The 20058-nt window shown below is 38.2% G+C and overlaps 1 protein-coding gene across 5 annotated transcripts in view; it reads right to left on the bottom strand.

Moving 5' to 3' along the window:
- SEMA3D (semaphorin 3D) overlaps positions 1 to 20058 on the bottom strand; it is a 137907-nt gene that overhangs the window by 22261 nt on the left and 95588 nt on the right. For all 5 annotated transcript variants that reach the window (XM_030481161.1, XM_030481163.1, XM_030481160.1 and 2 more), the window contains 4 exons: positions 14659 to 14773; positions 14188 to 14257; positions 12692 to 12836; positions 1268 to 1490 (listed from right to left, as the gene is read on the bottom strand). In XM_030481161.1, the coding sequence (XP_030337021.1) occupies positions 1268 to 1490; positions 12692 to 12836; positions 14188 to 14257; positions 14659 to 14773 (553 nt within the window). The remainder of the gene's footprint in view (positions 1 to 1267; positions 1491 to 12691; positions 12837 to 14187; positions 14258 to 14658; positions 14774 to 20058) is intronic.

Below are 20058 nucleotides of genomic sequence, written 5' to 3'. Positions count from 1 at the left end.
CTGTCTTTTTTTGGAAGACAAGAGTTGTGAGAGGGATTAAGCTGAAAGACCTTAATGGTCCAAGAGAGAGCCTATCTCTGGACCACATACATGGTAATGCAGCTGGGAAGTTCTTGAAGGCTGAGACAACCCACACTTTATGAGAGGTGATGCTTTGTGACAATTCACTCCTTTCTCCAAATCACTTCAGGATATCCATACCTATGAAACTACTCGATATGACACCAAATTGGCGTAGGATTCAAACAGAAATCTTAATTTCCCTGCAGCTCACGGCAGTAGCTCATCCACTGCCCTTGGATAAACCTTTTCACCTACATGTACCCTAGTTTCACCTGCTGTGAGATGGAGACAATGGCAATGACTTCCTTATTAAAGCATTCAGATCAAACAGTTAAAAGTGCTTTATAAGACCTATTACTAGGGAAAGAAAGTCAAATTGTGGATTAAGAACAAGAAATTCCAGTGGAGTAAAATGGTAGATTATTACTTCAGAAATATTACGAATAGGTATGTTAATATTTCTTCACACACCACGCTGCTACATGATTCATCCAGTGATCCTAAATTTAATTACTATGGTAAAATTAGACATTTTCCTAAAGGCATATAACTATCATAACAATGTAAATAGATACATAATTATCCATAGAAAAACTGCGAAGCAAGTTTCTTCCCTCATAGAATAGTTTAACTTCTCTCTGCTCAATCCTGGTTCTCTTGTTTGGAGCTATTCATGTCACCAAGTTATATCTTTAAAAGTATTTAAGTATAATTTTTGCCTTAGGCTCAATTTTAAATCTTTTTTAGCTGTTCAATGTCACATGAGATTTAATGAAGTATCATGTCACTACTGGTAACAGGAAGTACTCCTTGAAATTAAGGTAATTTTTTTTTTCTTTTAATTGAATACTGATATTCTGCCAGCAGGAATTAGAGGAAACTACCATGTAATGTAAAGACAGGTACTGAATTGTACTAAAAGGATAAGAAGGTCCAGGTACCCTGGCCCTTAACTAGTTTATCACCTAGGGACCAGGAAGCATTAAAATCCCAGTAGTGGCAATCTCTTGAGCTGACAAATTAATCTAATTATAGGATTTGCAGGAAGACCTGGCACAGAACCAGGAGCACCTAAATGCTTCTTGAAGCTGCATGTGTTGGAAAAATATGTTAATCAACGGGTTTATTCAGGACCTCCTGGAGTAAAAGTATTCTTAAAGGGTTGTGGTCTGTGCAGAATGATAGTGGAAGTCGTCTCTCATACCTGTTCCTAGGAAAATTACATCATACTGCCCATCCTCTGCCATGACATGATCCACCACGATCTGAGTCAGACGATAGTCCACATTGATTCGAGTGAAAACTGGTCCTCCCGTCACTGGGTAAACGGATTTGTACATCAGTGGATGGCGTTTAATAAAGCTAATGACTTCATCAGGAAAGTCTCTGGTAGACTTTATGAGCGGATCATAGGTTTTGCTTGGACACTGAATGGAAGACAGAGAACAAGAAGATAAGTGAATATTAGGAAAGAAGTACAAGTACTCTGGAGGTTGGTTTCTGTAGTAGGAAAGCTGCCCTGTGCAGATCAGCTGTAATGGTTTGAAAGCTCATTTGCCAGTGGCTGGTAATTTGATTTACAAGTAAAAAAGCTCAGGTTTTATTAGAAAGCATGGGAGCACACTAGTGGTGTTTGTGCTCTTCTGGTTCTTCAAAGGGTCATTTTCACCCTTGTTTCTCCTCTCCCTCTCCTCTTTTCATTTTTTACCTCTCTTCAAAAGTTCTTCCCCTTCATCTTCATTTTCTTTTATCCTGCTCCCACCTATTCCCCTTTACCTTTTCAAATCACACCAAACTTGTTACTTCATTTCATCTCACTCATTTTTACTGCTACTCAGAATTATAAATCTTCCATTCCTTTTAGTTATATGCCCATGTCTGCAATTACCTATATGCAAGCTTTGAAGAAAAATTCTTATAGGCTTTTCTCTTTCCGCAGTCAGAGATTTTGATAAATTAAAATTTAGAAGGGAGATGAACTTTCTTAGCTTCTATAAGATACTCAGGAAAAGAAGACAGCATTATTACATCTGTCTGATGTTGGATAAAATGTGAATTAATTCTTATTTATTGCATTAACATACCTGTAAAAACAAACTACTAAAAACTACACAATTTTTTTGAGTTTTATCACCAAATTATCTTTGAGGCCATGTTTCTTCATCTAGCAGTGTTCCTGAAGACAGTGTGAGACATGCCCTAATATTCATACTGTTACCACAACTAATGAAAATACATTATTATTATTACTACTATTATTACTATTATTACCATTCAAGCAGTACATTCAGTACTGTTCTGTGCTTTGAACCTTTTTTTTAATCATACATTGAATCCAGCAAAATATAGCCTTAAGCAATCTAATAATATAGGAAAATACCTATTTTTTTCTTTAAATATTGTCCTGCGTTCAGGTAAACCACAACAAATATTTAGAAACTACTTGTATGTAATATCATAATAGATGCCAAAAGTGTGGGCCACTTTGGAAATTTGGTCTTATGAATAAGTCACAATTTCAATCCATATTCAAGTCGAAACTAACTTTTCTGTGAGGACACTTGTGAAGCCAGTAAGAAACCAGGTTGCTCAATGATTTTTCTCACCCAAAAGCAGCACTTGGTCACCATTTTTTGAAAGCAAGCATTTTTTAAAACTGGAGCAATTCTCATGATGGGCTCAGTACATCTGCAAGTGATTTCACCTCCTCGTCCCCTGCTCCACTCACAGCAAAATATCACGGTTCACATTTTACAAAGACAAGGGAACCAAGTTTGGAGTGAAGGAGACCTGCCACGCTGTTTAGCTCTCGTTTTGAGGCACAGGTATACCACCATGCAGTTAAATTTGCCGCATGCTTAGCAAACTAGTGCAGGTATCAGTGCAACGGATTCTCAATAGCAGGACTAGAGTGCCCTCTGGTGGCTACCATGGGATAACACCAAGCATTTAAAGTGCAGGATCTCACACATCAAAGTTTATCTGCTTTTTGTATTTCTGTTCCTCATATCGAGGCTGAGTTTCTGCCGTGTTGATGCAGTGAGACAGAATTGGGGAGGATCCTCACCAGCATGCCCCAATGTTAGACTAACGGCTTGATTCCTCTTGGGAGGTATGCTCAGAGTTACTGTGGCAGAGAGCCCTAGTAAATGCTTTAACCATGTTCATTTTTCCAGACTTAAACACCCCTATCTATCTTTAAACACCCCTATCTATCTTTTCCCTGTATATGGTCTGCAATCAGAGATCATAACTTTGCAGCAAACTGCACCTCCTACACCTCTCACACCTCCCATTTATTTCTTTTTCTTAAAACAGTAGATTCTCCAGATGATCCCTGTAGGTCATTATTTCTCAGACGTGACTTTCCCTCCTCATCTGCATAACTTAAACTCTTGCCCTGACCCATGGCTCGACTACTACAGCATCCTTTTCTCTGTCTTTGAGCAGCTCAGTTTCATCCTCTTCCGGTCCAGACAACTGCTACAGCTATCACCCCCTCGGACACTTCCCTAGTGTCACTTCTTTGTTGTTGGGGTTGGCTCCCACCTCTGTTAGATCTGTACTGACAAACTAATTCAGCTGTTCCTTTAGGTTAGAAGGTAAATTGGTTCTCACACTTCTTGCCTGAAGACCACCCACAAACCTACCTCTTCAACCTCCTTTAATTTTTTCCCTTCTGTGCCTTCTGGGATGAGCCCAGCAACACATTTGCAAGGTCAGTGATGGTGGTGACCCATCATGTCTCGTGCTCACCTATCTCTGCTTTCCCTCCCATGGCTGTCTGTGTCTCTATTCCATCCCTTGTTTTACATTTAGTCTCTTATCTAAGTCAGAGAAAGCTTTTTTTTTGAACCTGGAAGTATCTAGATGTGTTAATGGGGCACCACAAATCCTGGATGATAATAATAAGATGAACTAGTAACACTAGTCCAGTTGGTGACACCCTTTTACATATAAACTGTTGATTGCTTTTTTAACACTATTTTTAACTAAGTAATCCCTGTGTTTCCTGCTAGGTGGAGCTATAACACCGTCTGTGAAGAAACAAATGTGATTAAATAATGCCTTTGTAGGCAGTGTCTGCAGTTACGAGAAAGTTAAGATTTGCAGTGAAGTTGCTCTACAGTCCTCCTTCATAGTTAATTTTGACTAAGAAGACTTTAGTTCACATTCCCAAATCTCCAGTTTGATGTGTTCAATCTATGGTGCAAATTAACGGCTTGTGGTTAGGATTTGTTCTACTATGTAAGGTTTGACATTATCCAAAACATTTGCATTAGGAACAACACACATAGCACCAGGTTTCCACTGTTCTCTTCCTGGGCTTCAGGAATGAACATTTCTCCTTACCTTTAAAACAAGAGAGGTCTGAGTCTTTGCCACTTATACCAGAATTAGACCTCAAAACCCCAAATTATTTAAAAAACATGTTTATCTTTACAGGGGTTGAAAAAAGTTTGTTGGAATCAAGAGAAAGAAACACATGTACTTTAACTGCCTTTGAATCAAAATTTTGCATCAATTTATTCTATATAGGATGAGAGACAAATTTACTTCTTCACTTCCCCAACTATGCAATAACTCTCTTCACTTCACTGTGTACTAGAGGATGATTTTCCTTTATATGTGCATTTTCTGTGGTTCATGTTCTCACTTGCTACTCCAAGTTACAGTCTGCGTCTTCTGGAAATTCGCTGATTGCTCACCTATTCACAGCTCAATCCCAGAAGTCCATTTCTATGTGAAAAATTCAAGTAGTCCCATGGGTCTTAAAGATGTCTTAGACTTCTGTCAAAAATGCATCAACGGAGGAAGATAAGAGCAATGACATCACTTAGCTAAAAACCACTAGGATAAAATATCTACCTATAAAGTTGTTATGGTAATCCCACAGGCCCAAGCCTTATCATGCGTGATACAGGGAAATTTTTGCCAGCTTGTGAAGCTAATTTAGTAGAAACAACGACTAAAGGTCTGATCCAAAGATCCGTTTGAGTTAACAGGGCCTTTTCCAATTACTTCAGTGGGCTTTGGATCCCACCCATGACCACCAAGAACAGCTGGGCAGGTGTGACCCTGTTATGCTTGGCCAAGGGAGCTCTTTCCAGAGGCATCACTCACTGTGGCATGATGGACAGACCAGGGGAATGAAAAATTCATTCTGGCCACCCTTTGGCAAAGTCTTCAGACAGCTGTTTAAAGCTGTGTCCACCCATCATGTCAGAACAATTCCTGTAGGCTTGTCCTTCCTTTCATAGCAATCAATAGGATGTATGATGGTAAAGGCTGTGTGGCCAAGTGGGTGAGTGAAGCAGCCTTTCACCTCTGAGTTCACATCCTGTTGCATGTCTCATGATAACGATACCGGTGTTCTCTGCCCAGTTCACAGAGGGCATTTATTCACATCATCAGCACCAGATGCTGTCTCAGATATGTGTCATCTCCCACTGGAGACAATAAGTGATTTGTATTCACATCAGATGTCACAGGAGTAGGTTAGCACGCTTGTTTCATACAGACTACAAAAGAATCTGGCTCCATAAAAGTTCTCATAACATTATCACTGTGCTCTCTCTGCATCTTTTGCTTTTGCAACAGGGTGGTATTCATCTCACCTGATCTAGATCTTTATCTTGTATGTGTGTGAACTGCACAGAAGAGGTCCCTATCTCTTTTCTCTTTCTGATAGAGAAATGTAAACAACTAGCTCAGATTTGATGTTTTTCTTCTATATAGCTGACATCAAGAAAAATGAATTACATTAAATTAGTAAAATTAGTATTGATAGATAAGAATCCTATAATAAACTTATTCACCATATAATTATTTCTTTGGAGGTTGCTTAGGCCTTCACTGTTGTGAATGGTAACTTGATACAAATATATATGTTACGAAATTAAAAGTAGACAAAACCAACCAACAAAACCAAAACCAAACAACAAAACAACAGAAGTAGAGTTTGAAGTAATAAGCGTACTCAACTGTTTTATAAACCCTGTGGCACAAAACTTTTAAAGTATCAGTTCAATATTTACTTCAGTTTTTTCCAGTGCCTTCTGCGTGATCTCGATTTGATGATATTCACCCTGGACTAAGTCCTGATCCCAGATGATCTACAAAGATGCCTTTTATTCCCTCACACCTTTTATTTGTATCCAAATGTAATCAGGAGGTGGTAAATTCAGGCTAATCTTTCTCAAATAAAAGAAAATATACACTAACTTAGCAACACTGCACATACGTAAACGTTTCTCTTTTTTCACTTCTCTTATTAAATTCGCAGCTTAGCAGAGTGCTGGATGTGTAGATCTCACACAATACTGAGACATATGATGTGACTGTGTTAACATTATGTGGGAACCCTGGCCAAGATTTTCAAAAGCTGGTGCCAGAAGTTGGGCTCCTAAATAAACCTTCCATTTGCCAAAATGCATAGTGCTTCACACCATCCAGTGAAGTCAGTAAGAGTTGCTGGATCTAACACCTATTAAAATTGTGACAATTATTTGGGCATATAAAAGCTGTATGGTATGTAAAAAAATATCCTTTTCATTTAATTTTGCATCTTTAGTTCAGCATTGCTGCTCTCTACTGACGATTTTAAACCAGAATGCTGCTCTCCGTGAGCTTCAAAAGGCTTTCTATTTCCAGTGTGTCGAAAATCACAGTCTAAAAGTGACTTGTCACACTGAGCCTTAGATCCACTTAACAATGAAACTTAAATACCTGTAGGCTAGATACTCAACAGGGACTTGATAATACTGAGTGCAGTAGGCATCTGCTTGGTGGGTTTTGCAATGTCCAGGCTGGGAATTTTTATGCATTTCACAAGGAGAAATAAGCATGACATCACCAAGTCACTCTCTTGGGAGCATCTGAAGTAGCCAGTGTGAAACATTAAGGAGTGAAATATTTCTTAAAGCTCTCCCATATTGGAAAATTAGATGTCTTAGACTGGGTTTCCCTCCTAAAGGAGGTGTTCCTCGATTCCAGGCATGTGGACCAGAGCCATCCTAGGAGCTCCTCGCTCCTTCCTGTTGAAGATGTTTCCCTTTTCATGGGATAATTACCTCTCAGCTTAGCCAAAAGTAGTAAGAATGTTGCCCAGATGTTAATCAGGAAGGGAGAAGATCTGTTTTCCTCTCAAAAGCTCTCTATTTTAAGTGCCATAGAAACTGGAGCACCAGACCCTCCCTCAGAGGGAATGAATTAACCACATGGTCCTTTTTTCCCAGGTTCTCAGTGAATGAATATTTAACTAGCAAGAAGATATGGCCTGGTAGTCAGCATTCCTGTATGGTGTAATGTAAAGTCTTCTAAGCTCTAAATAAGTTTCCTTATCACTGATCCATCAAGCAAAAAGCAGAGAAACAGACAAACTGCCTTCAACTAATCACTTTTGTGTTAAATGGGGACCTCCCACACACCCAATACATTGAACTTTATTTGCAGAATTTATAAAGAAATGCCAAATCTGAGTCCTGAGGGGTTAAGATATAAGACTAAGGACTGGTATGAGCTTCGAAGATGCCCAGAAGTACTTTAAAAAATGGGGTATTATAGGTTTATGATCTTCTATGGTTTAGATGACAGCAGAGAGATGACTTTCAGGGTGTAGGCACTTATGTGCCATTGGAGATTCAACCATAAGCCATTCTGAAGACGAAACTTGGGTTTCTGAGTGGCTTAAATACTGTGTGGCTTCTTCCCTCTGGTCTTATCAGAGCTGCACAATACGTTGTGCATTTGGACATGCCTGCAAGAAGCCTTAGTGCTTCTCAGTGGGATGAATAGGTTGTGCCAGAAGGACTGGGTACTCAGCAGTGATACTTTCATTCTAACCGTACTCAGAGGAAGCCTGGAAGTGGGCAAGGGAGAGGGGAATGAGTCAGGTTCTGCAGGAGACAAACGGCACAAATCTTAAATGGAATCAACCTCACTGAACCCCCACCAGAAAAAACACAAACAAAACAAACAAAAAAAAAAACTATACAAAAATAAATTGAAGTTCTTGGTTGTTTTTTTTTTTTTAAGATAGTGTTTGCATCCCATTGAATGTGCCAGGTTTGTTCTACCCTGTTCCAGTGTTTGTCTTGAGCACTTTGTACTGCTTTTCCATTTAACACACCTGTGTTGTTGATAGAAAAGGCTGACGTAAGACCGTGTTAGTCTGAGGCTAACTGGGCTATGACCAGCTGGGTGAGTGAGCTTGACTTTGCAGGCGGCATTTGGCAATTCTCTGTTGGCCTCTTCCGGCGGGAAAGGTGACTGGGTTCACAGAGTTTTGAAAGGCTGCTAGGAACTAAAAGGTGATTCATGTTGGGGAGAACAGGTTGGTAAGTAAGAGGAGGTGGAGGAGGCTTTCTCATGAAAATAAACCCATAAAGTGAAATATTTCACTTAATTAAGCAGCCCCATTTACAGTGGGGAGATCAAAGGAGAGAGGAATTGGAGGAGCAAAGAATGCAGTCTGTCCCATATAAGATCAGGTGAAAGAGGAAGATAAGTCTGAAAATAACAAGGGAAATCTGTGCAATCCTCAATGTTTTATGAACATGCTTATTAAACCAGCAAAATGGGAGGACAGGGGGAGCCTTTCTGGCAGACAGTATTTCTCTGTGGCTCAGCCAAGTCCCAAAGGGATGGACACCACACCTCAATCAGCCTGTGCACTGGATTAGTAGAAGAAATAAAGGAAACGGTTTCACTAAGAAAAGGGAGAAAAAGATATATGGAGAGAAAAAGATGAAAAAGATCACAGGGGAATCTGAGGGCTTGTAAGGGAACTTCTTTCAAAAAAGAAATACACAAAGAATTGAGGAGCTCAGAGCCATTTTCAGATCTGGAATGCAAAGACATGAGACTCTTCAAATGGACAAAAGCAATGTGCTGTTTCTTCTTGTAGCTAAGATGGCTCAGACTGCAAGAATCTTTCTTTGCCAATGCAGATCTTAGTTTGAACCTCTGGGAAATCAGTTAGTAAAATATCTAGATCTACCAAAAATATTCGGTGTTGCTTTGGATAGCAGTTAGAATCCTATGTTCTGCAGTAGATCAGTCTCAGTGTTAACCTTTAGTGCATCTTTCAGACATTTACTCACCATGAATGAAAGGAGGATGACTGCTGACATCAGAATTTCCATATGAGGGCTATGAGTTGAGCTCTGATACTGCAATGGTTACAGCTAAATAACTTTTCTAGCTAAATAAGCTAGAAACGTGTTCTTTGACTCCTAATTCACTGAAAATCTTGTTCAAATGCCTTCTTTGGTTACTGGGAGGGCATTATGAAAGTCTATTTCAGAATACAGAACACACTTTAAAGAAAGCCCTTGATGATTTCTTTCTCAGTGGATAATTTCCTGGGTGAAACCCTAAGAGACTGGAAGAAAACTGGATTTTTCATCTGGGGACAGATATGCAAGTCCAATTTTTAAACAGCTATAGAAGAGAGATCAAAAGCTCCGTTGGTTTTCAAATCGCCCTTTTCGTTGGGGCTGTCTGCTACATGTTTCTTCTTTCTCCTTTTTTCAGCTTCTAAATTGAAACAGATTTGATAATATGCCTCTGTTTAATTCCCATTATTTCCACTTACTGTTTAATACTGCCGGGAGAAATTACGAGTGAAAGAGCTGTACATTTTGCAGAGTCAATGGTGTGGAGAGTGCCAGAGATCCCCAGTCACCCTGCTCAGGGGTCTCCTGACAACGGCAGAGGGCAGGCAGATCACGCCACAGCGCCGGGACCCGGAACAGGCAAGGGCTCCTGCTGCCTGCACGCCACCCAGCATTGTGAAGGCATGATATCATGGTCATTTTGGGAGTTTATCTCCGACACAAATTGCCACAGGAAGCATTTTGTCAAAATTTCAATATCAAAGTGGTCACAGCCTGTACAGTGAACAGCTTTATTTACTTAGGAGATAAAGGCAGCTGAGCAGAAAGTTAAATTAGGGTAAGCAGTCTCCTGCTTCTACATAAACGCTGAAAGGAAGCCGATGCCTCTCTCTAAACCAAACATCAAAAGAAATGCATTTCCTAGTATAGCCATTTTTAGACTTTGACAGTGACTTAAAATACAAGAAACACAAAATCAAGGCAGTGCTGGCAACTGTCATGTAGGCAACACTTAGGCGGAGCTTAAATTTCAAAAATGTTCCAGTAAGTTAAAAAAGAATACATTATACCACTTTGACTTTGTTCTGAGCATTCCTGAACCATCTCATAGCTGGCAAGAAATGGTGAAGTTAAGGAAGAGCATTTCAGTGTTCACACTGCAGAGTTCTGCAGGGGCATAGCATGCTGCTGCTTTTCCCTGTCTTTGAGCACTGTGCTGCTTTTTCAGATCCCAGCTTAAATCTGTTCATATCCAGAGATTTGGCATGGCTTGTTATGAGACTATGGCATGAATCTACTTATTTGGATTCCCTGTATTAAACTATTATTGCAGTCCAGCCCACTAAGAAAAAAGATAAATAACTATGCAGCAATACATTTACTTTATCTATGTAGCAAATATTATGGATATCTTTCATCTGAGAGCTTCTTCAGTAAAATCCACTTCCCTTCTCAGTCCCTGGTCAGACAAACTCCTACAGAAATCCACTGAGTATGGAGGTCCTAAGGATTTTAACTACACCATTTTCGCACAGCTGTTATCAGGTGCTTAAAAGAAGCAATTGGAGAGTTAAGTGGCAGCTTATGGAAAATAGCCATTTATCTTTAAACCTTCCAACTTTTAGAATACTTGCAAGCATGGATATTCAAATCAGTGATAAAGATCAGCACTGACATGCTTCAGCATGACATGTTTCCTTCGTTGTGAATCCCAGCTCAACCATGTGATGGCTAATACACTCAAAAATGCAATGAGCTTATGACCCATCTATCTGTGCAGAGTGTTCATCCTTATGGGGCACTCTGAGTTTTCCAAGAGAGTTATTTTAATCTCTTTAGATGCCATGGGACCAGCTATTGTTCTTGCTGGCACCATTTTTGTACTTAAAACTAAATGCATCTCCACTTCTTAACCAGTAATGGAGTTGCACATGCTTAAAAAAAAAACCTGAATTTAATCTTCTTTGCTGGGGCACTATATATTCTGCATGAGAGAGAGATGCGTAAGACTACAGTGCCCAAATTGTCTAAATTAGGAGTTCATTTGCTCCAGCAGCACAGATCCTAGGCAGGCCAAATCAGTCTTTGGAGCTGCCTTAGTCTTTAGAGAGACCTGCTCTCTGTTTCTCGCCTGCAGTTGGGAGGAGTGAATCAGAACCTGAGACCACCGAGTGCAGCTAAAAGCATGGTCCTGGACTATGCAATTGAGTTCATTGGAAGGATAATGAAGAAAACACAGAGGCACAAGTAAATGTGTGAAAAGAAAAGCTAAATAAGCCAGATAATGAGGCTTGAAGCAAAGGTTCAATGTGAAAAGTCACTTTCAAACTGGGATTTTCAACACACTGGAAATAGAAACCCTTTTGAAGCTCACAGGGAACAGCATTCTGAACGTTTAAACATTCAGCACTGCTGAACTAAAGATGCATCATTAAATGAAAAGGATATTTTTTACATACTTTATAGCTAGTTTCCCAAATAACTGTCACAATTTTAATAGGTGTTAGATCTAGCAGCTTTTTACTGACTTTTTACTGATGGAAGCAAAAGTTACACCAGCAGTGATGTCAGAGAAATAGATACACCCAGATGGCAAGCTACCAGCAGTAGTCCAACCTCAGTAGCTCAGTGCTTGGCTGGATTTGTGCATCTGCCTAGTACTAGGTTGCTGAATATCTGACCAACATAATGTAAAGCTATCCTGGATAATATCTATCTTACTCTTGAAACATTGCTCTTTTACATTCTACATATGAACAGTTGGTTAAAGTTGTGATAACTTTTTTAAAATAGATGTGTTTTTTTGGAAAGACTATTTTCTTCCTCAGCTATAATGTTGGTCTGTGCTTTTCCAAATTTAATACCAAGACAGAAGTGGGGGGAAAATTATTTAATAACTTGATATTCTCCTCTTTGTTTTGGCCCAGTTATTATACCTGAAATCTAAGAGATTGTGATTTAGAAGTGTTTCCAGATATTACACTTCTCTTTTCTTCCTGTCACTTATCTTTCATCACATGAAGTCTCCAGCAACTAACTCCTTATTTCACTTCAAAACACAACACAGGCACAAACTCACATAATAAAATCAATGACCATATATCAAGGAACCAGACTTTAACAGACACAGAATAACAGAAATATGAGTCAAAATACCTCATCATAACTTAATATTCCATAAAGAAATGTCTTTGGTGTTCTATGAAGTATTGATGCCTTTGAGGTCATTCCAACAGACAGAAATACAGCTGTACAGTAGGAGACCACAATATGAGAGACAATCAGGATATAGACAGTCTGGACACAATGTTATCTCAGAGTCATGGAAAAAATGATATTTATATACCCACAGGGTAGGTAGAAGTCTGAGCTGTCAACGGAAGGGAAGGGGTTGAAAGGATAATTTGAAACATCCTCAGTGGAAAATATAATTTACCAGTCCAGGGACGGGTGTGAAGTATGATTGCTTTTGAGTAAAAATAGAAGTATGTAATTAAGGAGACACTTACTGTACCAGGTCTGGGATATGGGATGCGACCTTCATATTGTACCCACCGATGATCCACACTCTCTTTGTGAGCATAAGGGCCATTGAAAACAGCTCTGATATCTGCCATGCTGTACACACAAACTGCAGAGCCCTTGAAGACAGAGCTGAAAAAGAAGATGGATCGATAATGCATGTTGTAAACACCAGTGAATTAGCTAATTCCACAGAGTCTAATGGGGTTTGGATCAAGCCTGCACCTGAGAGTTGATAAAAGGGCTGCTAAAAGACAGACAATGTGTACAAGTCTGACAACTACAGATATTTAATGTCACTGTCATTACAGTTTAAAGCTTTGCTTGGTTGAAACCAGGACTTAGACTTTGGGAGCACTTGATAGATAGCCATTTTTTGTAGTGGTTGACAGTTTCCAGCTATCATTTGTTGGCTATTTTGATTCAAATTTTCTGCCAATGAAGAGCATTTCTTTACATTGTTTTCACATCTGGAAGTTCGTATATTAATGATATTACAGGTCACATGCCTGAGAATTACAAGTTGCACTGGACAGACAATAGAAAGAAAGAATTTATTTATTTTTCTATGTCCTTTTCCCTTTTTTTTGACATATTTTCATAAAAAAAAAATCCCAAAGCACAACCAAACAAATGAAAAAAAACAAATCCACAAAACAAAAAATAACCCCAAACAGTTCAGTTTTCAAAAGAACAGCATGACGGGTTGTTGAGTGGCATGTAGTTTAGTTACTTCAAATGCCATTTCATTCAGTCTTCAACATTTCAATCAATTCTAAATATTTTATGTGGTTATACATTCAATGGAGCCACTGTGGTGGCTGCTTCTGAGCTAAGGAGTGCCTTGGCAATTCTTTGTTGTACTCATACTGTTCAGCATTTAGCTAGTCTTTATTATTTACACTTAATTCAAAGGTTCTGGAGACAAAATAATTATTTATTTCCTTTCTAACAATTCTATAGAGAACACCTCATTACTGCAGCTGATGTTCATTAATTGATTGATCTGTCCCCTTAACATAGATATGAGTTATTCTTCCATTAACTCCTGCCTATAAAAACAGTGAAATATCACTTTAGAGCATAGTGGGTTTTGACCCTAAGAAACAGCTGATGTCAAGTTGTTGCTTACATAAACAACGGTTCACAATGATGATTTTTCTTAAATACTAACTACTGGTTGCCCAATAAATATGACTGAAACTGTTCAATTCAGCTAGATCAGGTTGAAAAAAACCAGCATGCTTTTGATTGTTAAATTTTCATTATTTTTTACAATCATTCTGGAAAGTCAGGCACATAAAGGTTTCAGGACATAATTTATGATTTCCATTTCTGAAAATATTGCCCTTAGTGACTACAGCCCCAGTATTGCAAGCCTTCTTCAAGCAGTCTCTCACTGCTTTTAGGAATTAGAATATAGTAATAGAAGGGTTTAATACAAGGATTTATTTCCAGAGGCAAAAGTGATCCTAATGCATACCTTGTTGTAGTGAAAACTCCATATACAAGTGGATTTCTCTCATCTCTTGTAGAAAGTAAGAATATATCTCCTGCAACGGGGAAAAAAAAAATAAAATTAAACATTCACTGAATATTTCTGCATTTATCAGTTAGAAAGATATAACAAAGCTTTATTTTTGTCCGAATGTTAAATTCTGCCATGTGAATTTGTGCTAATATCCTGAAGTTTGTCCATTTGCACAGTCTGGTTTTTACACAGAATAGGATTTTCACTTTCCAGCTTTTAGAATGAAAGGGCAAAACCCCCATATTTCTGCAATTCATATTAATTTCAGTTATAATCAGAGACTTCAGGTAGAAGTCAGAGATATTACAAGCACTGTTTGGAAAAGTAGTAAAATCAGAACAAGACATAGTGCTTCTACAAACAGCAAAATAAACCCAAACAATAGCAATGCCAGAATAAAGCATTAAAAACAAATCAACTTACGCAGCTCATCAAAGTGTGTGTCTGCTCCTTCAGGACCAGGTATTGAACACACAAGCCTGGCTTTCAGAAAAGTAGTCCACTTGTTTATTAGGCTTCTTTGACCTCCCATATCATTCTAATAAAAATAAGATTGAAAGACTTAAATATTAAACAAGAAGAGTTTTAAAAAATGATATTTGATGGTAGTACAATATTGACTGTGCTTCTTCAGAATTCCAGTTTGATCTTACCATAACAATAACAAAGTCATTTTTTTGGGGATTTTTTGATGGTTTGTTCATTGTTTTTTCTTTTCAAAACCAGTGTGGATTGCCTTTTTGTAAATAGCTCCAGTAGTCACCTCTCAGCTCAGAGAGTGGGCAACTCAGATTTCCTAATTACAGCCAAATCTGTTTCCAAAATCCCCTCACCAGCTCTACAACTGGAATGCTGTGAAAATACATGTCTATATCATGCGATTTCTTGTTCCTTGTGATGCTAATTTTTGTAATCAGTTGTTCTCAAGAATTCTTTACAAACCAATAATAACACGGAACATTCGGGATAGATTTCTCAAAAAAGAAAAACTATATTCATCAGCAGTTCTTGCAATGTAAATACTGCACTGTTGGGTTTGTTTTTCTCTTTTTTGTGTACATAGTACACATTCCAGGGAAAACCAGTCATATTATTTTAATAATAATTGTTATGGAAATATCAGTCTATCCTCCACAAAAAGGATTTATTTTTTTAATCTACTTTACTATGGGTTTCCAAGATATGAGCATACTTGCCCAAATTCTTTCCTTTTTTCACTGGAGAAGTAAAAATCTATAAAAGGTCATTTGAATTACACTTCTGAAGAGTAGATGTCATTCTACTGACTTATATCAGTTTGCTTAGGAGTTTACCTCCACTGAGTACATGAAAAATCTAATAAATGACATTTACCTGTCCCTTTTGGCCCCAAATAACAGATCTGTTTAGATTCTGCAAAGCTATTTAGGCCCCAATGATATTGCTATTTAGACTGCAATGATATTGCAGCAGGAATTCAAACACTTCAGAGAAATGTTATCACATCTGAAGTGCAGTAGTCTCACAGCTATAGGTTCTGAATTACCCCATGAAGGTGCCTACTTCTTTTCATTTATAAACTCTGAAGCTTAGGGAATCTCTGCTGTAAATTTAAGCACCACAGATTTGGTCACAAATGTTCATTCCCTCCAGATTCATTAGGAGAAATCACTTTTTTTTGTTAATTGGCTTTGCAACTCTGAAGGTGTAGAACCAGCCAACAGGAAACACTGGGTGGTGTAAATTAGGTGGTATTTCCATAGATCATATTCGGCCCTTCAGGGCTGTATCATAAATATTACAGGCATTCAGAAAGATGGTTCTAGGTGCTAAAATCCATTTCACAAGGAGTAACGCTTCTCTGGTACTGCAGTCTAACCGTTTTCCCTTTTCAGGTACTTGCTACTTTTAAATAGGTTAGCTCGGTTGGAATGATTCCTGTTAATCTATCGCGTTTGGAACTCCTGTTCTAACATGAATTGCTACCTCCTTTCTTGATTTCCTGAGGTCCTGCCAAGCCTGAAGCTTTGCATCTAGTCAACAGATTTATTAGAAAGGTGTCAAAATTAGCAGCCTGCAGCCAATAGGAAAAACAAGCCCTGCATGTGTGTGTTCTGTTCAAAGGCACAGCAGATAAACTTTGTTGTGTAATTAAAATCAATTACAAAGATGCAACAAAGAATCTTAAGAAGCAAGAAGTGTTAAGCTTTTCCTTCCTCTGGCAATTCGGATTAGCTAAGCAATTCTCACGTTTCAGTTCCACTTTGATTTCTGGTGGATGCAGTGCAGCATTACAGGAGATGAGATGTTTCTAACTGCTTGGCTAGGAAAGCGGGGAAGAAGAAAGATGTGATGGGACTGGAATGCAAAAAACACCCTTGTCTAGCTCCTGCTCCTGTCATCACAGGCATTCAGCTTCTGAAAGTGATGGAAAAATATGCACTTGTGTTTTACCACCCTTAAATCGTGATCCAACACCACTTTCACAAATCCTTATTTTAAATATATCAGTAGTTCCACTGAGTTCCTAAAGAGTAGTGTAAACCAAGCACTGTGCTCAAAGGAAGCAGTCTTAGCAAGTGCTATGTGCTTTAAACTGGATTTAGGACGTATCTGTTTATTTCCTTACTCTCAAGCCAGGACACAGTGTTAACCACGCTACTTGAATTTTAGAGACATTAGAACAGACGTTCAGTAGGTGTGCCTTACATATCCAAAAGTTGCCAATAACACTGCCCAGTTTATAAAGAAGCAAGGGGAATTCGATGATGAGCACTCCATGGTCTACTAAGTCCTTCTGAAGCCAGAGAGTGACGAAATGATGATGCAGAAAAGACTGAAAAGACCTTTCACTGATTTAGGCAGCTGCACACATAACACGCTAACATATCCTATAACATGCTTCTTCCTACTGCCATGGCTGAATGAAACAAAATGTATGTTTTATTAGGAGGATGTTTTTGTTTGTGGTTTTGGGCTGGGGTTTTTGGTTTTTTTTGTTTGTTTGTTTGTTATTGGTTTTTATTAGCAGCCATATAGTACTCTTCAATTCTTTATGTCATCTCTGAATAATAGTGTCTTTGCTTTCCTAATATGCACCCAGGAATCACTGACTGAGAAGTTGACAAAGGCCATGGCAATTTTATCTGCAGGTAGAATAGAATTAGTACAGCTCAGGCCAAGGAGTTTCAAAAACTATTAAGAGTATAGGCATATCTTTGCTCCAGGACTCTCAAGCAGCAGTTGTCTTATTAAGCTCTGGAAATCTCAAATTTTTTAAAGAAAGCGCACCCCTTCTTTCCTAACACTATTTTTTGGTGCATATTAGTTCAGTCTTTGACATGTCTTGAGGCTTTAGGTGCTGGAGAATGTGCAATTATTCTCTTTTCCTTCAGACCACGTTGGCATGAACTCATTAGCTTTGCATCTGCCTACTCTGTTGCAGATCCTTTGGACTAACATAGTTCATAACTATTGGCCTCTGAGAGGCTGGACAGAGGACATATTGGTCCAAATAGGTTTGAGACTGGGTTGCTACAGAAAGAAGACAGTCTCTTCTGCAGAAAAGATTATTTAATAATATCAGTCTGCAATAAATCACTGACGTGCTCAAATGTTGTGAGATGGATGTAGCGTATGACATTATATAATACAACTTACAGTCTGGGTAGTCAGTGGATCAGGAAAAATGGATGGAAGAGGGAAAATCACCAAAGAAAAGACTAAAAGACCACTCAGTGAGCAGGTAAACAGAAATAAGAAGTCAACACAAAGTTAAAGAAACCTAAGAAGATCGCTGGACTGATTTACACTAAGCAAGGATTTGCCTCAACCCCCCTGGCAGTGTGCAGTAAAATGGATGCACTGAAATAATTTTGGACAAATGATACTGGCACTGAAGACAAAGAACATAAAACACTTCTGGAAGATGAGACAAGAAGACAAAATTAATTTAAGTGCTGAGAGAAGGGAAAGGCAGCATGAGCAAGCCTTTCATTCCAAAAATATGGTTAATCTACTTGTAACAGATGAGCAGCCACAAGTAGCTGAAACCTTATCTCCCAAAATATCACTTCTAAGCACACTGGATTAGCAGTGTTTACTATAAACTTTGTTATAGTGCAGATGAAGGCACTTAGGACTGCATATTTCTTTCTGAATATAAAAAAGGTTTAATTAGCACTTACTGAGTTGTAATCTCACAAACCGTAACAGATACCAACAATTCTGCCCAAAATACCTTTTAAGAACAGAAAGAAGTGCCTGTAAAATCTTGGTTACTTGTGTTTGCCTGAGTTAAGAGATTTAGATAACTGCCAACTAGAAAGTGGGCAGTTCAATCTGTCACCTGTGGAGGAAATATTATCAAGAAAATATCACAAAGATTTAAACACAGAAACTATCTAGGTAAGTTGGGAAGTAATCAAATATGATTTTCATAAATCAGATAGATTTTTATTCTACAGAAATCCTAAAATTTCGACCCTTTTCAATGAGCTAGTTCTAAAAAATAATTTGTTGGAGTGAGAAATCAGGTTTCTACCAAACTAAATTAAGAATTCAAATATTTGATGTACAACTTCAATGACTGCAGGTAAATGTATGGCTTTCTGACATCCAGGAAGAATGCTGTTTAAAAGCCACAATTTAAAATGTGAAGTGAATTAAGGTCATATCATATGCCTTTCTTGGGAGAATTCCATGGTGTTTTCTGAGCTGTAATTTATATATAACCAAGCAAAACAACACATTTTTCAAACTCTCTAGTTAAATTTATCATGAAAATAAAAACAATTAGAAAAAAATATTGCTCTATGAACAAGTGATTTAATCAACTTACATTAAAGACTTTCTGTTGTATCTATTTTCTATTCTATTGTATCTTACATATTGTATAAATGTAGCTTCATTAAAATGTGCAAATGTTAGTCTTGGAATCCAGTAGGCAGGAAAACAGATGGCAACAAAGCTAAAGAACATCTGCATCTTTGGGATTTTAAATCTCTTATTTGTTTGTAAGTAACAGTGACAAATTGAATGTTAGAACAAAAAGTGCAGTTTTCTGAAAATCAATCAACATCAAAGATGTCAAACACTGTGATTCATAAAACTTTAAAGATAGTAATTATCCTGAATAGCTTCTGAAATAAGAAGAAAAAAAGACAATGAGTGGAATTTCTAGAAGCAGGTTATTAATTACAGCCACTGGCAAGATGTGCAGAAGGACTATCCAAAGTGAATTCCTGGCCTGAATAAAAGGAAATGCTGGAGAAGAGAGGATAAAAGTGCTGAAACAGCAAAAGGCCCTTCAGCCCTTCTCTTGCGTGAAGCCTAGCTATGTTACAAACCCACCAGAAACAAATGGCATCCTCTGCAGCAAAGCCTTACATTGTGGAAAAAAACCACCAACCAACCAACCAAAAACCTTCTAGCAGACTTTATAAATGGAGAAGCATCCAACAGACTTCTTTGGACTTCTGTCTTCAAACTCACAGATAGTTTTAATTATTCCATTTTACTTTGCATATTCCATTTTACTTTGCATATTACCCAACTCTGTTAGGCACTGACTTAACACAGGAAAGTAACATTTCCGCCTTCAGGAATTCAGGTTCAGGATCTCTTGTTCCAAACCAGAATGGTGTCAGATGGAATATTCCTTTCAGCAGTTTGAGTGTATGGCAAGATGGCTCAGTGTCACTGGAAAGCTGATATGAAACCTATGGGTAAGGATGCCACTCTGGGCAATCATATATTTCTAGTCACTAAGACAATGGAAAAGAGGGTCTTTACCACAACCATAGCCAAACCTACAAGATTGTCGGCCACATCTGCTGTGGAAAA

This window comes from Strigops habroptila, chromosome 3 (assembly GCF_004027225.2).
Source record: "Strigops habroptila isolate Jane chromosome 3, bStrHab1.2.pri, whole genome shotgun sequence".
In the NCBI taxonomy this organism is placed as follows: Eukaryota; Metazoa; Chordata; class Aves; order Psittaciformes; family Psittacidae; genus Strigops; species Strigops habroptila.
Note: the sequence above shows the minus strand (reverse complement) of the source record. Positions and strands in the feature narration are given on the sequence as shown.